At 34.9% G+C, this 14,995-nt stretch overlaps 1 protein-coding gene across 1 annotated transcript; it reads left to right on the forward strand.

Moving 5' to 3' along the window:
- Nucleotides 1-5,629: 5,629 nt before the first annotated feature.
- On the forward strand, nt 5,630-6,145 carry LOC121383876. The gene has a single exon (XM_041513973.1). The coding sequence runs from the start codon at nt 5,630-5,632 to the stop codon at nt 6,143-6,145; it is 516 nt and encodes a 171-aa protein (XP_041369907.1).
- The last annotated feature ends 8,850 nt before the right edge of the window (nt 6,146-14,995 follow it).

Raw genomic sequence — 14,995 nt, forward strand, 5'->3', positions numbered from 1 at the left:
TCAACACCACCTGTTTTGGGCTATCCAGATTATTCCATGCCGTTTGAATTGCATACTGATGCTAGCAACCATGGACTTGGTGCCATTCTATATCAGAAACAAGATGGTAAGATGAGGGTTATTTCTTATGCCAGCAGGGGTTTGAATTCTTCTGAAAAGAATTATTCTGCCCATAAGTTGGAATTTTTGTGTCTAAAGTGGTCAATTTCTGAGAAATTCCACGATTATTTGTATGGTCATAACTTTGTGGTCATGACTGACAATAACCCGTTAACCTATGTTTTGACAAGTGCTCGTCTTGATGCTACAGGTCATCGGTGGTTAGCTTCTTTAGCTTGTTACAACTTTTCAGTTGAGTACAGACCTGGCAGAGCTAATACAGATGCAGATGTTCTGTCTAGGTTGCCCAATGACCAGGATGGAATACAGATGGAGCAGATACCCCTGGAATCCGTGACTGCTATCTGCAATTTGGTCCATGTATCCAACCATGTAGAGAGCTTGTGTTTGTCAGAAGCTGTTGTTGATACACACGATGTGGAATTAACCGATGAAAGGTGTACCATGAATGCCAACGAATGGATACAGTCACAAAATAGAGATCCAGATCTGAAAGTAGTCGTTACAAATCTGCAGAACAACACCAGACCCGACAGAACCCAGTATATTGGAAATGGAGAAATAACAGCACTCTTGAAGAACTTCAGCCATTTCCAGTTGAGACATGGAGTGTTATATAGGATTACCAAACATGATGGTAATGAAGTTGCACAGTTGGTGTTACCTTCTGCAAGTCGATCCTCAGCATTATACAGTCTTCACAACAATGTTGGTCATCCAGGAAGGGATCGGACACTTTCACTGTTAAAGGAGAGATTTTACTGGCCTGGTATGACGAAAGATGTCCAGAACCATATAGAGTCATGTGATCGATGTGTGAAGCGCAAGACATCAACTGCATCAAGAGCACCACTGGTAAGTATTGAGACATCACAACCACTTGAACTCGTCTGCATGGATTTTCTTGCTCTTGAGCCATCCAAAGGAGGTCAACAGTATGTACTTGTTGTGACAGACCATTTTACCCGGTATGCACAGGCTTATCCGAGTAAGAACATGTCAGCAAAGACTACTGCTGAATTGTTTTTCAATAACTTTGTTGTCCACTACGGCCTTCCAAAGAGAATTCACTCGGACAAGGGAGCCAATTTTGTTGGAAAACTTATGACGGAACTGTGTAACCTGTTGAACATCGACAAGTCATCTACGACACCTTACCATCCAATGGGCAATGGCATGTGCGAACGGTTCAACAGGACACTTTGTGATATGCTAGGAACTTTGGATTCCAACTCCAAGAAAGACTGGAAAACTCATATTGGACCACTGGTACATGCTTACAATTGTACCCGACATGAAACCACTGGTTGGTCTCCATATTTTCTTATGTTTGGCAGGCATCCAAGACTTCCTGTTGACTTAGCTTTTGGACTTGACATTGAACCAAGCAAGCCAAGGTCGGTATTGAAGTACACCAAGTCACTACAGAACAGATTGAAGAGTGCCTATAACCTAGCTGCGGAACAAGTCAAGAGGTCACAGTCCCGTCAAAAGAAGTACTATGACCATAAAGCCAGAGCTGCTATTTTATCCATAGCTGATAGGGTTTTGGTTAAAGTTGTAGCTTTTGACGGGAGACATAAGTTGGCAGATAAGTGGGAAGACGATGTATATGTTATCCTTGACCAACCCAATCCTTCAATTCCAGTTTTTGTTGTTGGTAAAGAGAATGGGGAGGGGAGGAAAAGGACATTACATCGTAATCTTTTACTTCCCATAGGTGCTATCTTAGGTCACGACTTACCTACACCTAAGCCACGACGGAACATCCAGAATCCGACACCTGTTCCAAGGACACGACAACGACGTCAAACCCATTTTTCGGGGTCAGAGAGTGAAGATGAAGAATTTATTCTGATACCTGTTGCTTCATCAGGATATCCGTCAGATTCAGCTGCTCATTCAGCTGATGGGCCATCTGAGGATAATGATAATGATGATCATAAGGAAGATGATGATGATGATGAGGTAGAACAGGATACTGAAGAAGGATTTGATGAGAATAGTTCAGAGGATGAACAGGAAGAACTTTCTTCAAACCCAAATATCTCTGACCAGACTTCCCTGAAGACCGTCAATCCGACTGATGTTTTGGATGAACTCCCAGAACCAGATCCAGTTGAGCTTGATGAGACGTCTCGACATTCACTTTCACCACCTTCTCCAGCTCCAAGGAGATCAAACCGAGACCGGCGGAAACCAAGGTGGATGACAAGTGAAGACTATGTTATGTCAGCAACAGTTCAGCAAGACTGGGTTGCTAGAGCTGATTATGTAACTTCACTTATTTCCCAGGGTCTACTTCCCAATGAAACTGTGGTACATGATGCACTTCTTCAGCATATTTTAGGTAAATGATGAGGACATCATTTCACGGTGGGGGGAAGTATGTAGTACACGTGTATTTTAAGCATATAGGTTTTATGTAATTAATGTTTAATTTCAGGTTCTTAGAGGAGTATGTACCTTTAAGTATGGTATTTAGTATGTATTTCATTAATGTTTATTTTCAGGCTGTAACAACTACAGGTTGAACAACATATCACTATAATTAACATTTTATCACCTTTTTCTAGTATTGCCCTGTACCTGTGATATGTTCGTGTATGCTGGTCAATCACGCGTGACCACATCAGTGCAGTCAGTGTGAGCTCTTTTGGTAGCCATAGCTACAATACAAACACCCAAGCTATCTTTAAACTTTGACCCTTGTCTCTTTCTCTCCCATTGGATAATTAACACTCACATGTATCTGCATGCTTTCTTTGGACTGACAAGACAGGACAGAATTATTTAGTATTTGAAGAAACAAGTTCAGATAAGAGAGAAATAGTAGAAGTTTAATTTAAAGGTTTCCCCAGTTGTTATCAACACAATGCCTACGTGTAATTCATATGGGTGTGTCTTGTGTATTATGTTTACATGAATAAAAGATGATGCCCTAACCCGTAGCTGGTGTTGTGAACTTTGTTGAACCAAGCTTCACACAAAATACCGACTGCTACATTATCACAACAGATGTAAAATTAGCCAAATGTATTGCTTGCAATATTAAATCGCTAAATCATAAAAATTAAGAAGATGTAGCCACGACTTGATTTATTTCCTAAATGTTCTCTGTCTGTCTGTATGTTTGTCTGTTGGTCGGTTTGTCTCTCTGTTGGTTGGTCTGTCTGTCTGCTGTCTGTAACTGTTTGTATGTCTGTCGGTCGGTCGGTAGGTTTACCACATCTAGCTAGGCTTGGGGGAAAACGGCATACAATGAAAGTTAAAGCTTGTTTTGTTTAACGACACCACTAAAGCACATTAATTTATATTTGGGGTATCAAACATTTGTTAATTTTAACATATAGTCTTAGAGAGGAAACCCGCTACATTTTCCCATTAGCAGTAAGTGATCTTTTATATGCACGACGACCGATCCCAAACCGACTGCGCATCAACCGAGCGCTGTAACCACTAGGCTACGTCACCATACAATGACGACTGTTTTATCTTGTAATAGTCATTTTAACTTGAATTTCTGCTTTTTATCCATTATGGTTCAAGTACACTGTTCTCGACACCGATCTCATCAATTTGGGTTGTTTATAGGGATGTATCAGAGACTTTACGACAGGTGGCGCTTGTGCACTATACACCATTCCAGTTTCTAAATTTGTATTGTCGTAACGCACCAATCGGTATATCCACTCTATTATTCCCGACCTAATTGTGAGCATGTATGTGACTGAAGCACAGAACGGCTAAAAATTAAAGTAAATAATAAAAATCTACGAAATTCCGCAGTTGGTGGTTAAAACATAAAATGGAAGGAAAAAAACAAAGAACAAAATAATGTTCAAATCGTGGGTTTTCCCCAACCATGTAGGCTACTCCCTACCGTTCTTACAACTTTCTATCATATATCCACCATGCCAAAACCATTAAATGTGTACATGTTTGACTGATAATACTTGAGTGTTTGCAATAAAAAAAACGGTAACAGCATGTAATAAAGTTTTGTTTTGTTGGGGGGGGGGGGGGGGGGGGGGGGGGGGGGGGGGGGGGGGGTGGTGGTGGTGGTGGTGGGGGGGGGGGGGGGTTTGCAGGAATTGTCCTAGGTGGGAGGGTGGGTGAGAATAATTCATGTTGGCACATAATAAATTATAGGTATTGTCAGGCATATGCAGGCACGGAAAAATTGGTTCCCTCTCATTCTGCCTACAACCCACTTTGCCTACACCCATTTTGCCTACAACCCAGTATGCCTACACTCACTTTGCCTACAGTATGACAACGTGACATCCCCAGTTAATAGTGGGACAATCCCTATTACTTTTTGTCTCAAACCAACATAAAAACATTGGGTAACATTGTATTATATAAACAATTAAGATTACAATTAACAGAAGTAATGTAATTGGGGCTTAGTGGCGCAAAGGTGATTTCACGCTCTTTATTGTGATTAGTATTAGTCCAATGATCCCATACTGCGATCCTTAATATGTGATCAAAGTGTTAAATGGCATCCATGATTCTTTGATATAGGATTAAAGTTAAATGTTCATATAAACATAAGGATTATCAGAAATGGCTTCCAAAACATATATATGTATATATTGAGCTGCATGTGCAAAATAGGTTGCTATATCGTTGCACTATGGCTGGGTTACAGAGAGTTGCATTTATAACGTCACAAAAAGGTGGCCAACAAGTCTTATATGCAGGTTTCGGATACCGATTGAATGTCCGTCGCCAGTCTTCTACACATTGGAAATGTGTAGTATCTGGGTGCAATGGTAGGCTCAATACAGTAGACGACTATATGAAGTCTGTGTCTGTACACAGTCATCCTCAGATCGAAGATCCGGATGCTGTACGATTAATGAGAACACTCAGGACTCGTGTTCAGAATGAGTTGCTCTCAGTACAAGAGATATACAATGAGGAGGTTGGTATGTTAACCGATGAACAGGCAGCTATCGTACCGTCATTCAGTAGTCTTGACTCCGGTCTATACCGTCACAGACGTAAGACGTTGCCCAAACTTCCAACAAGTCGGTTGGAGGTAGATCTACGTGATTATTGGGTCGAAACGAAAAATAACAAACGTTTCCTGGCAATAAATGATGGCGATGACGACAAATTACTTGTATTTGCAACCGATGAAATGCTTGTTAGAATGCAGGAAGCTGAAACCCTATTTATGGATGGTACGTTTTATGCGTGTCCTGGTTTGTGGGATCAGCTGTATTCGATTCACTGTTTATCTGGTGCTACGATGGTTCCTGTTACATTTGCCCTAATGCCGAACAGAACAAGGGCAACATATGTGAGATTGTTTAACCAGCTGAGCTCTGTGGTTGAGGAAAAGACCGGGTTTGACTTGTCACCTGAAGTTGTACAGACTGACTTTGAGATTGCAGCAATCTAAGCAATCGAGGAGATTTTCCCAGATGCCGACACACGTGGTTGTTTGTTTCATTTCAGTCAGTGCATGCTGCGAAAAGTTCAGGGGCTTGGACTTATGAGACTGTATCGTACTGATCAAGGGGTACAAACTCTAGTTAGACGTGCCGCCAGTTTGCCTTTGCTGCCTATCGATCATGTTCAAGATGTGTGGATAGACATTATGAATGAGCAACCTGATCACCTGCCCCATGTAACTGAATTTACAGACTATGTGACAACAACGTGGGTTGATGATGACTCCTTGTTCAAGGTAGCTATGTGGAACCAGCATGGCAACATTGGTCCTAGAACCAATAACCACCTTGAAGGGTGGCATTCCAAGCTGAACCGTTCTCTTACAAATGCTCACCCTAACATTTATGAGTTCATAAATAAACTGAAGGACGTTGAAGAGAAAACCAGAAGGACATTGATCCAACTTGACCATGGGGCAGCTCCAGTACCACGAAAGCGGGTGTATCGTGATATTGATGCACGCCTTATGAGGCTGAAGAATCAACTTCAACAAGGCCGCAAAACTCCTTTAGAGTTTTTAGACGCTGCCAGCCACTTGCTAAAATTGCAGTTGTAAATATGACTTTGAACTTTGCACAAAATATTTGTTTAACATTTCTGGGTCATTTTAATAGTTTAATCGTTTTTGTTGTGTAATGTTAACCGTTTTTATAATAAAATATGTGTTTGTCATATTATTTTATCATGATATTTTATACATAGGGACCATACATGGAATGTTCCACTTTTAACTGGGGATACCATCTTTTCATACTGAGTGTAGGCAAACTGGGTTGTAGGCAAAATGGGTGTAGGCAAAGTGGGTTTGTAGGCAAAATGGGAGGACACCGAAAAATTAGTTTGATTAATTGAAATCCATGTCGCAAAACTCTCGCGGTAAAGTTTTAAAACGTTATAAAATGGATTTTCCTACATTCTACAAGTACAATTCATCACTACTGTTGATCATTGCAACACTGCGGACGCTCGTGTATATTATCTATAAGTGATAGCGATATAGGAAAGTATTTTGTTTTGCTAATAACATTAGAATTAAATATAATTGGATAAATATTATTTTAAATATACCAATGTTAAATATTTACCATCCGTTAAATTAGCCTGAGTACTCTGACTGTAAGAGAGCTAGACGGACATTTGGACATAAATACGCTGTAAAATGTTAAATGTGACATACTAGTACGTAACAAATACGTTTAGCTGGATCACAAATTGAGATACACATGCGAGACAGGTTTCTGGTGAATAGTTTACAATTATATATCAGATTTTCTGGTATATAGAACACAAAATGCTGTAACTGACTGGGCACCAACATGTTATAAAATGTTTCTCTTTATTAATCTTATGTACATCAGAAAATACTAATAGTAAAACGATTATTTACATAGCCGTCGGAAGCAGTAGCTGGAAGGGCCAATCCCTCCACATTTGCAAGGCGATCTTGTTTTATACTCCGACAGTGAGAAATATTGTTTATAATTATTTTTGTAAATTGTTTTAATATGATTAGAATTGATTACAAACATTATAAACTGTTTTATAGCAATTATGTCCGTGGGTGCGTGCGTGCGTGTGTGTGTGAATATATTTAATAAAAACATAGTTTTTACAAAGGTACTACTATACAAAGTGACACATTCTGTGGGAAATGGTCCATATATATATATATATATATATATATATATATATATGTATGTATGTATGTATGTATATGGACCATTTTCCCCAGAATGTGTCACTTTGTATAGTAGTACCTTTGTAGAAACAAGGTTTTTAAAGTATGATGTTTTATAATCATGTCTTATTGCTGAGCTCAGGTGAATATATTTAATCACGCATTGATCTTTACATAGGATTTTATCATTTTTATCAATTTTTGTCCGTAAAGGGGTCCGATAGCTGGTCAACACCGTAAAAAAAAATTGGTGAATAAGTAATTAAAGATAATGAACCAACATTATACAAATTTTATTTTTTAGTTTTGTTTTATGGTTGATTTTGTTTTATACTGTATCTTTGGATGATTCCAATGGCCCAAGGTGTATGAATACATACATATTCTTACAAATTCGTCCCGTATCCGGAATTGATACCAAATATCCGGATTAAAAAAAAAAATCACTATCATTTCTTTTTAAAAGCAACCGTTTCCTATTACATTCTACATTCCAGAAATTAATTATTTGTATCTCTCATTTTAACAGAAACTCGGTATTGTCTACAGAGTAATGTACCATTACTAAGGTATATGCTAGAGGAACTCGCATTTTGGTTTAGAAAATTTAAAAAAGTACTTAACAAAAGGTACGGACAACCAATAAACGAGGGGTATCGTAGTAATATGAAAATCAGCTCTTGGAGAAAATTCCCGATAGTTTGAAGTTACAGTCTCAAAGCTGCATAATGGAGGCTTTCCGACAATATTTTTATTGGAAAATCTTCAGAGGACACCAATCGAAATTTGCGACGTTCAGTTGAAGTGAACAATACTACGTAACATATGAACACTACTAAGTAACATATGAACACTACTACGTAACATGAACACTACTAAGTAACATATGAACACTACGTAGCATATGACAGCTCGATCGACATTTTCACTGACTTAATTTAAAAAAAATTAATTTATTATTCCCATTTTTATTGACATGATATCCACACACAGATGTATACAGTACATATGATAAAAAGATGCACATGGAAAAAAAAACGAAGTAGCAAAGGAGATATTTAGCTAAGATCGAATATATGTGATTGACAATCAGACATACATGTATGAAAAAATCAAAAGGAGACTAAGGACATAATAAGTATCAAAAAAAGAAGAGAAGAAATACAATCTAGGTTTTAAATATATTGTGACAAATTGACCAAAATTTGGTGAATTTATCATAGTTGCACGCGGAAAAAGCCGCTGCTTTTGTAACATAATAGTACTCCGTCAACTCTTTATGGATCCATTTCAAACTGGGTACATATGCATTAAAATGACTTTTAAATATTACATGTTTTGTAACGAGTACAATGGCATTAATGGGATCATTATTTCTAGTTTTAAAGCTAAAAATTACATTTTCTTTATTAAATTTAATATTGCTACCCGTTTTTACATTAATCCAGTTCTGAATATCATTCCAAATTGAGTTGACTAAAGTGCATTCCCAAAATAAATGGGTAATTGTACCAAGTTCTAAATTACAAAAATTACACTTCGGACAAGAAATATAACCAATTTTATATAAGAAGGTATTAACAGGAAGTATATTATGAATTATTTTAAACCGAAACCAGCGCAATTCACTACTATCAGTACAGCATAAAGGAATTATATTTATTATTTTCTAATCAGAATCTGAAAAAATACAATTAAAAATGTTTTCCCATTTTAAATTGTATGCCGATTTTGAGAATGACGAATTTAGTCAAATATTATAGTAATGTTTACTTCCTCTAACTGTTATATTTAACTTTCTAATATTATATGGTAATATGGGAAACGGCAATTTATTTTTCAGTTCAACTTTACACAATTTAAAATATTGTTTTACCGCATTAATTACACCTTGGTAAGTTAAAAAATTAGTATTGATATTAAAAACTTGTTTAAATTCATTATAAGTAAAACAAAATACCTCTCTCGTTAACTAAATCATTAATAAATTTTATCCCTCCCTCAAACCAATCTCTATAGAATATTGAATTTCCATTTATTTTTATGTCATTATTATTCCAGATATATTCTGACAGTATCTCTTCAAATACTGAGTTTGATTTGCATTTTTTAAGATATGTTCCCCATGCTGTTAATATTTCTTTCCAAAAATAATTATAAATATATTGACAGTGTTTTCCTATTTCTTCAGAGTCAAAATCCATTATATTAGCTAAACATTTATACTCATGAATAATCAATCCCTTCCATTTAGAGTCGGTGATAACTAATCTTCTAATTCAAGCAATTTTTTGTGCTTTAATAAATTCTTTGACTATTGTAACTTTAATACCACCATCTTTCATATTTTTTGACATTTGAATACGCTTAATTTTATCAAGTTTCCCATTCCATATGAAAGAAAAAAAAATGTCTCTGTAGTAGTTGAATATCGTCATCTGGTGGATTAGGAAGGGTTGAAATTAGATGATTTAATTTTGGTAAAATAAGACTCTTTAATATTATATTTCTCCCTAATGGTGTTAAAGTTCTACTAGACCAAATTTTTAACAGATTCTTTATTGAGTTTATATTTTCTAAGTCAATATCAAATTTTATACCTAATAAATCAAACGTGTATGTCCAATCAAATTTCCATTCTTTACATAATTTGTATCTACTCCTCTTCTTAGAACCTATCCATATTAACTTAGTTTTCTCCACATTAACTTTAAGGCCCGAAAATCTCGCATAAATCTCCAATACATTTAGAACTCCATAGAGGCTTTTTTCTGTTCCATCTAAAATTACTGTTGTGTCGTCTGCAAGTTGAGTTAATAAAAATTCTATATTTCCAATTGTTAAACCTTTTATATTATTTTTAGTTTTTAGCATCCTATTAAGGATCTCACCACAAATGAGAAATATATATGGAGATATCGGATCCCCTTGACGGCAACCTCTTCCTAATTTAAAAAAAAGATGAAGCAAAACCATTAACAAGAACAGTAGATTCAGAATCTTTATGAAAAATTGAAATCCGTTTTTGTGTTGAAGGACCAAAACCAAAATATTTCAGAATATTAGAAATAAATCCCCAGTCTACAGAATCAAATGCCTTTTTAATAATAAGCCAGGAATTTGTCGATTTTCTGTATACTCCATGATATCATATATTAGTCTTGTTACCTCACCTATATATCGTCCTGACATGAAACCTTTTTGTTCTTCGCTAATTATAATAGGCAACACCAATTTTATTCTTTGTGCAGCTGATGCAATTTTATATGAAACATTTAACAATGAAATTGGCCTCCAATTTTTTAAAAATTGTTTAGGCTTATTTCCCTTGGGAATGCATGTAATAATACCTTGTTTTTGAGTTATAGAAAGATTATCTGTCTGATATGCATAATTCAATGATCCTAATAAATATTTATTCAAGTCTCTCAAATTTTTTTTTTTTAAAGAATTCTGCGGTAAACCCATTAGGTCCTGGACTCTTTTCATTTTTCATATTTTTTAAAGCTATTAGTATTTCATCATATGTCAATTTACCTTCAAGTTTTTCAGCATCTTCTTGATTAAGTTTAGAAAAAACATTTTCATCAAATAATTCATTAAAATCTATTTCACTAGTATCTTTTTTAGAATATAATTTTTCATAAAATATTTTTGTTTTATGTAATATATCTGATGTTTTATTAATAATTTTGTCATCCTGAATTTCTAATTCAGTAAACGATTTATTTTTAAAAATTCTCGATTCTAACTTTTAAAAATATTTTGTTGGTTTCTCGCCTTTTTCCATCCACCTAGCTTTAGACCTTATACAATTTCCTTTTGCTTTTTTATTACTTATATCTTCTATTTTACTGTTTATCTCTTTAATTTCTTTTATAATATAATTTTTTACTTCAATATCATTTGAAATATCTAAATCTTTTGTTAAGTCATCTAGTTTAGTATTTAAGTCTATTTCATCTTTCATCTGAACTTTCTTTTTAGTTGATGAATATAAAATAGTTTTTCCACGTATCATAAGTAGTAGTGTTTCCCATAGTAATTGGTCGTTTATGGTAAAGTCAAAATTATTATTTTCTGTATCTTTATATTGTTCAAGAGTTTCTTTTATAGTTTCTTTGACTAAACTTACATATTTATGATCATGAAGTAAGGAATTATTAAATTTCCAAAAACATTTTCTTCTTTCAATTTCTTTTAATTTTAATGTTAATGTAATTGGTGAATGATCAGACTTGAAACTTGGTAGAATATTACTTGAAGTAACTGAAGATAAAAGGTTATGCGAAATAAGAAAAAAATCTAACCGAGACTGTTTTATTGGGGTTTGCTGCCTCCAAGAGAACCTTTTCAAATTAGGATTTTTTTCCCTCCAAGGATCTACAAGGTCTAATGTTTCTTTAAAATCTGTAACTTGTTTTCAAGCTTTTGGGTTATTCAATGTTTTGTAATTAAATAAATCAAGGGCGGGATCTTGAACAAGATTCCAGTCCCCACAAACAATTGTATATTTACTTTCAGATGATTCTATAATAGTCTCTATATTAGCAAAAAATCCTGGTGTATCTGTGTTAGGGCCATAAATACAAATAAGTAATAGTGATTGATTATCTATTTCTATCGTTAATGCTAACAAATTTCCCACATTATCATTAAATTTATTTGTAACCTTAAATTCAAAATTATTATTAAATAATATAGCTATGCCACGGGCATTAGATTTATATGAACTAAAATAGCATTGACTGTAACCCCATTGTTGCATAATAATTTGTTCTTGATCTTTAGTAAAATGTACACCTTGAAGACAGTATATATTTGCCGATTTCTTTTTTAAATATTGAAAAATTTCCTTTCTTTTCAAATAATAATTTAAGCCTCTACAGTTCATTGATAGTATTCACTGACTTCATGACATGTTGTGTTAATACACACTAACGATTTCAGTTACTGGGAATTAAATTCTGGTTACCGTTTTGCACCATTTTTGTGTGTTTGGTCAACAATGCTAACTGGCTACATGCATTATCAAATCCAAATTACCCACGTGCCCAACCACTACACAAATCATCATTGCATGTGTAGTAAACAAAATAACGACATGGGGATTTCCTTTTTTAACAACATACTTCAAATGACACCATAACGATAGCGAAAAGACACTTTTAACTACATTGTAACTGTCGGTATGTTGTCGTTCGCTCCATTTACAACGTCCGTATGGTCTAACGACCGATATCTTCGGAAACATGGCCCCAGGATAGTGGGAGGTATTAGTTAGTGAAAAGGCTGGGTAGTGACCTTGCACCAGTTGATACTCGGATGCGAACGCAGTTCCTACCAGTCTTAAGTCTTAACCACTACACCACCGAGGCCGATAATAATGTGGGTTTTTTTTTTTTTTATCCTTCGAATGGAGTACCCACGCTATCTCAAGGTCAGCACGCGATCATGTCTGAACACGTTTATAGAAAATGGGTGAAACTAGTTTGTTCTTATCCACGCTCACCCCCGACAGCTGAAATATCCATTATTTTACACTGACGCCACGCTTAGAAGTTCCCACGCTCACTCTAGCCTCTTTTAACGTAACCTAATACCCCTTTTCCCGACCCCCTACAGCTGTCAAATACCATTCACCCCCGTTAAAGTAGCGTCCCTACGCTTAAAACTGACAGCTGTCAAATCCAATCACCCAGGTCACCGAGGTCAGCTGACATCTGCCAAAGCACTCAGAGGTCAGCCACGCCGTGAGTCATTAGGCCACGCTCTCGTCAACCAATCAGAGCGCAGGACAGGTCACGTAACCGTATATCATTTGCATACATGATGCTCAACAGACGCACCTACTACTGAAAGGAAAGACAGAATTTGTCCTCTCTGTAACACTGCACTGGATGACGAGCTCCATTATTTATTTCAGTATCCCCATTTTACTAATGAAAGAAGAACATATCTAATGAAATATTTTTATATTAGACCCATCACCTTCAAATTTAGTCAGCTATTTAACTCCCCCAAAATATCAAATCTAAAGAAATTATGTACATTTATTAATTAGATTAATTTAAAACATTTATCTGTCGTAAGTTGCTTATTTGTAAGTTTGGTTATATTACATGCATATTAGTGTGTACATGTGTGAAAGTGATTAACTATGTGTTGTAAATTTATTAATTTAGTTATTTCAATGTTTGATTGTATTATACTTTTAAGCAGTATACTTGCTGCCGAATCTTTTTTAAACCACTTCAAATGTAACACCGATGGCGTTCTGGGTGAATAAAGTTCTTTTTTGTTCTATTCTGTTCCTCCACCTCATAGTGTTTGTCCCTGAGCTAATTGTTTTTATATATAAAAATTATTTTATTGACCTTAAGCTTAACAGCTCATCGGTTCAGCAATAAATACATTACATCATGGTGAAAAAATGACAAAGAGTAAAACAAAATATACAAATATCAGTAGAATGCAAACAATATAAGTTGATCTAAATATAAGTATTTCTCACATTTGTGGCACTGTATAAATATTTTCCAAAAGTTCGTAACTGCTTAGAGTTATTAATTTTAAACAATTTAATATGTTTAAACACAAAAGGGTTTTTCCAATAATAAGGTTTGATATATTGTTTTCTTAGATCGTTATATAATGGGCAAACCAGTATAAAATGAAATTCATCTTCAATTTCATCAACACAAGCAAAACATGTTCTTTTAGAACGGTCAGTTGTGTTATATCTACCGGTCTCGATAGCTAAATTGTGAGATGACAAACGAAATTTAGTAATACATTTTCTAAAATGTACAGGTATAGATTTGAACAAATACTATTTCAGTGAATAGACATCGATCATGTATTAGTAATAAATACATTTTGGTGATGCAAATATCTGACTTCTAATCAGTTGTGATTGATCTAATAATCTTTGTTTAATAGCAGGTAAATGTTTGTCATCTATGTGTTGATTAATCCACAATTCACCGAACCATAACATAAACAATTCATGCTTTACATGATAAGCCCAGTTTTGTTCGCTATATTTCTCAACATAATCATATAGATATGAATAGCAAGCTTTCAGTATGCAATTATTTGTCTTAAGAATCCTGTGCCAATATCTTATCATATTAAATAATGTGTAGACTCTTAATGGTACACGACCAAGTTTAGCATAAATCATCGAGTTATTTGTGGATCGTTTAGTACCAAGTAATCTTTTACAAAAATCAACATGAACTCTTTCGACAGCTTTTCCTTTATGAGAGCCCCAGACCTCAGATGCATAACAAAATACTAGTAATATAACAATCAAACAATGAGAGTATTGTTTCAGTATTTAAATATAATGAATTCATTTTAGAGCATAACGTAAAAGCGGCTTTTCTACCTTGATCCGTTAAATGTTTTTCTGCAACTGTAAACTTATTATTATAATAGAAAATAAATCCAAGATATAAAAATTTATCAACAGTTTCTATCAGTTTATTATTATAATATAACTTATCTGCACTACTAATTTCCCCACCATTCTAAACACCATTGCTTTTGATTTTTCTCTGTTAACTTTCATTCCCCATTTCTGTGAATATTCAAAAAGACAATCCAACATTTGCTGTAGACCATTGACAGTTTCGGAAAAGAGCACCAAACCATCAGCATACAACATTAAGAATAAAGTAATATTTGCATATTCATATGGTGTACATACTTTTTCAATTAATA

Source organism: Gigantopelta aegis, chromosome 10 (genome assembly GCF_016097555.1).
Source record: "Gigantopelta aegis isolate Gae_Host chromosome 10, Gae_host_genome, whole genome shotgun sequence".
Taxonomy (NCBI): Eukaryota; Metazoa; Mollusca; class Gastropoda; order Neomphalida; family Peltospiridae; genus Gigantopelta; species Gigantopelta aegis.

What these genes read in the sequence shown, in the direction of transcription:
- LOC121383876 (XM_041513973.1), top strand. Translation starts at nt 5,630, where the DNA reads ATGAGACTGTATCGTACTGATCAAGGGGTACAAACTCTAGTTAGACGT.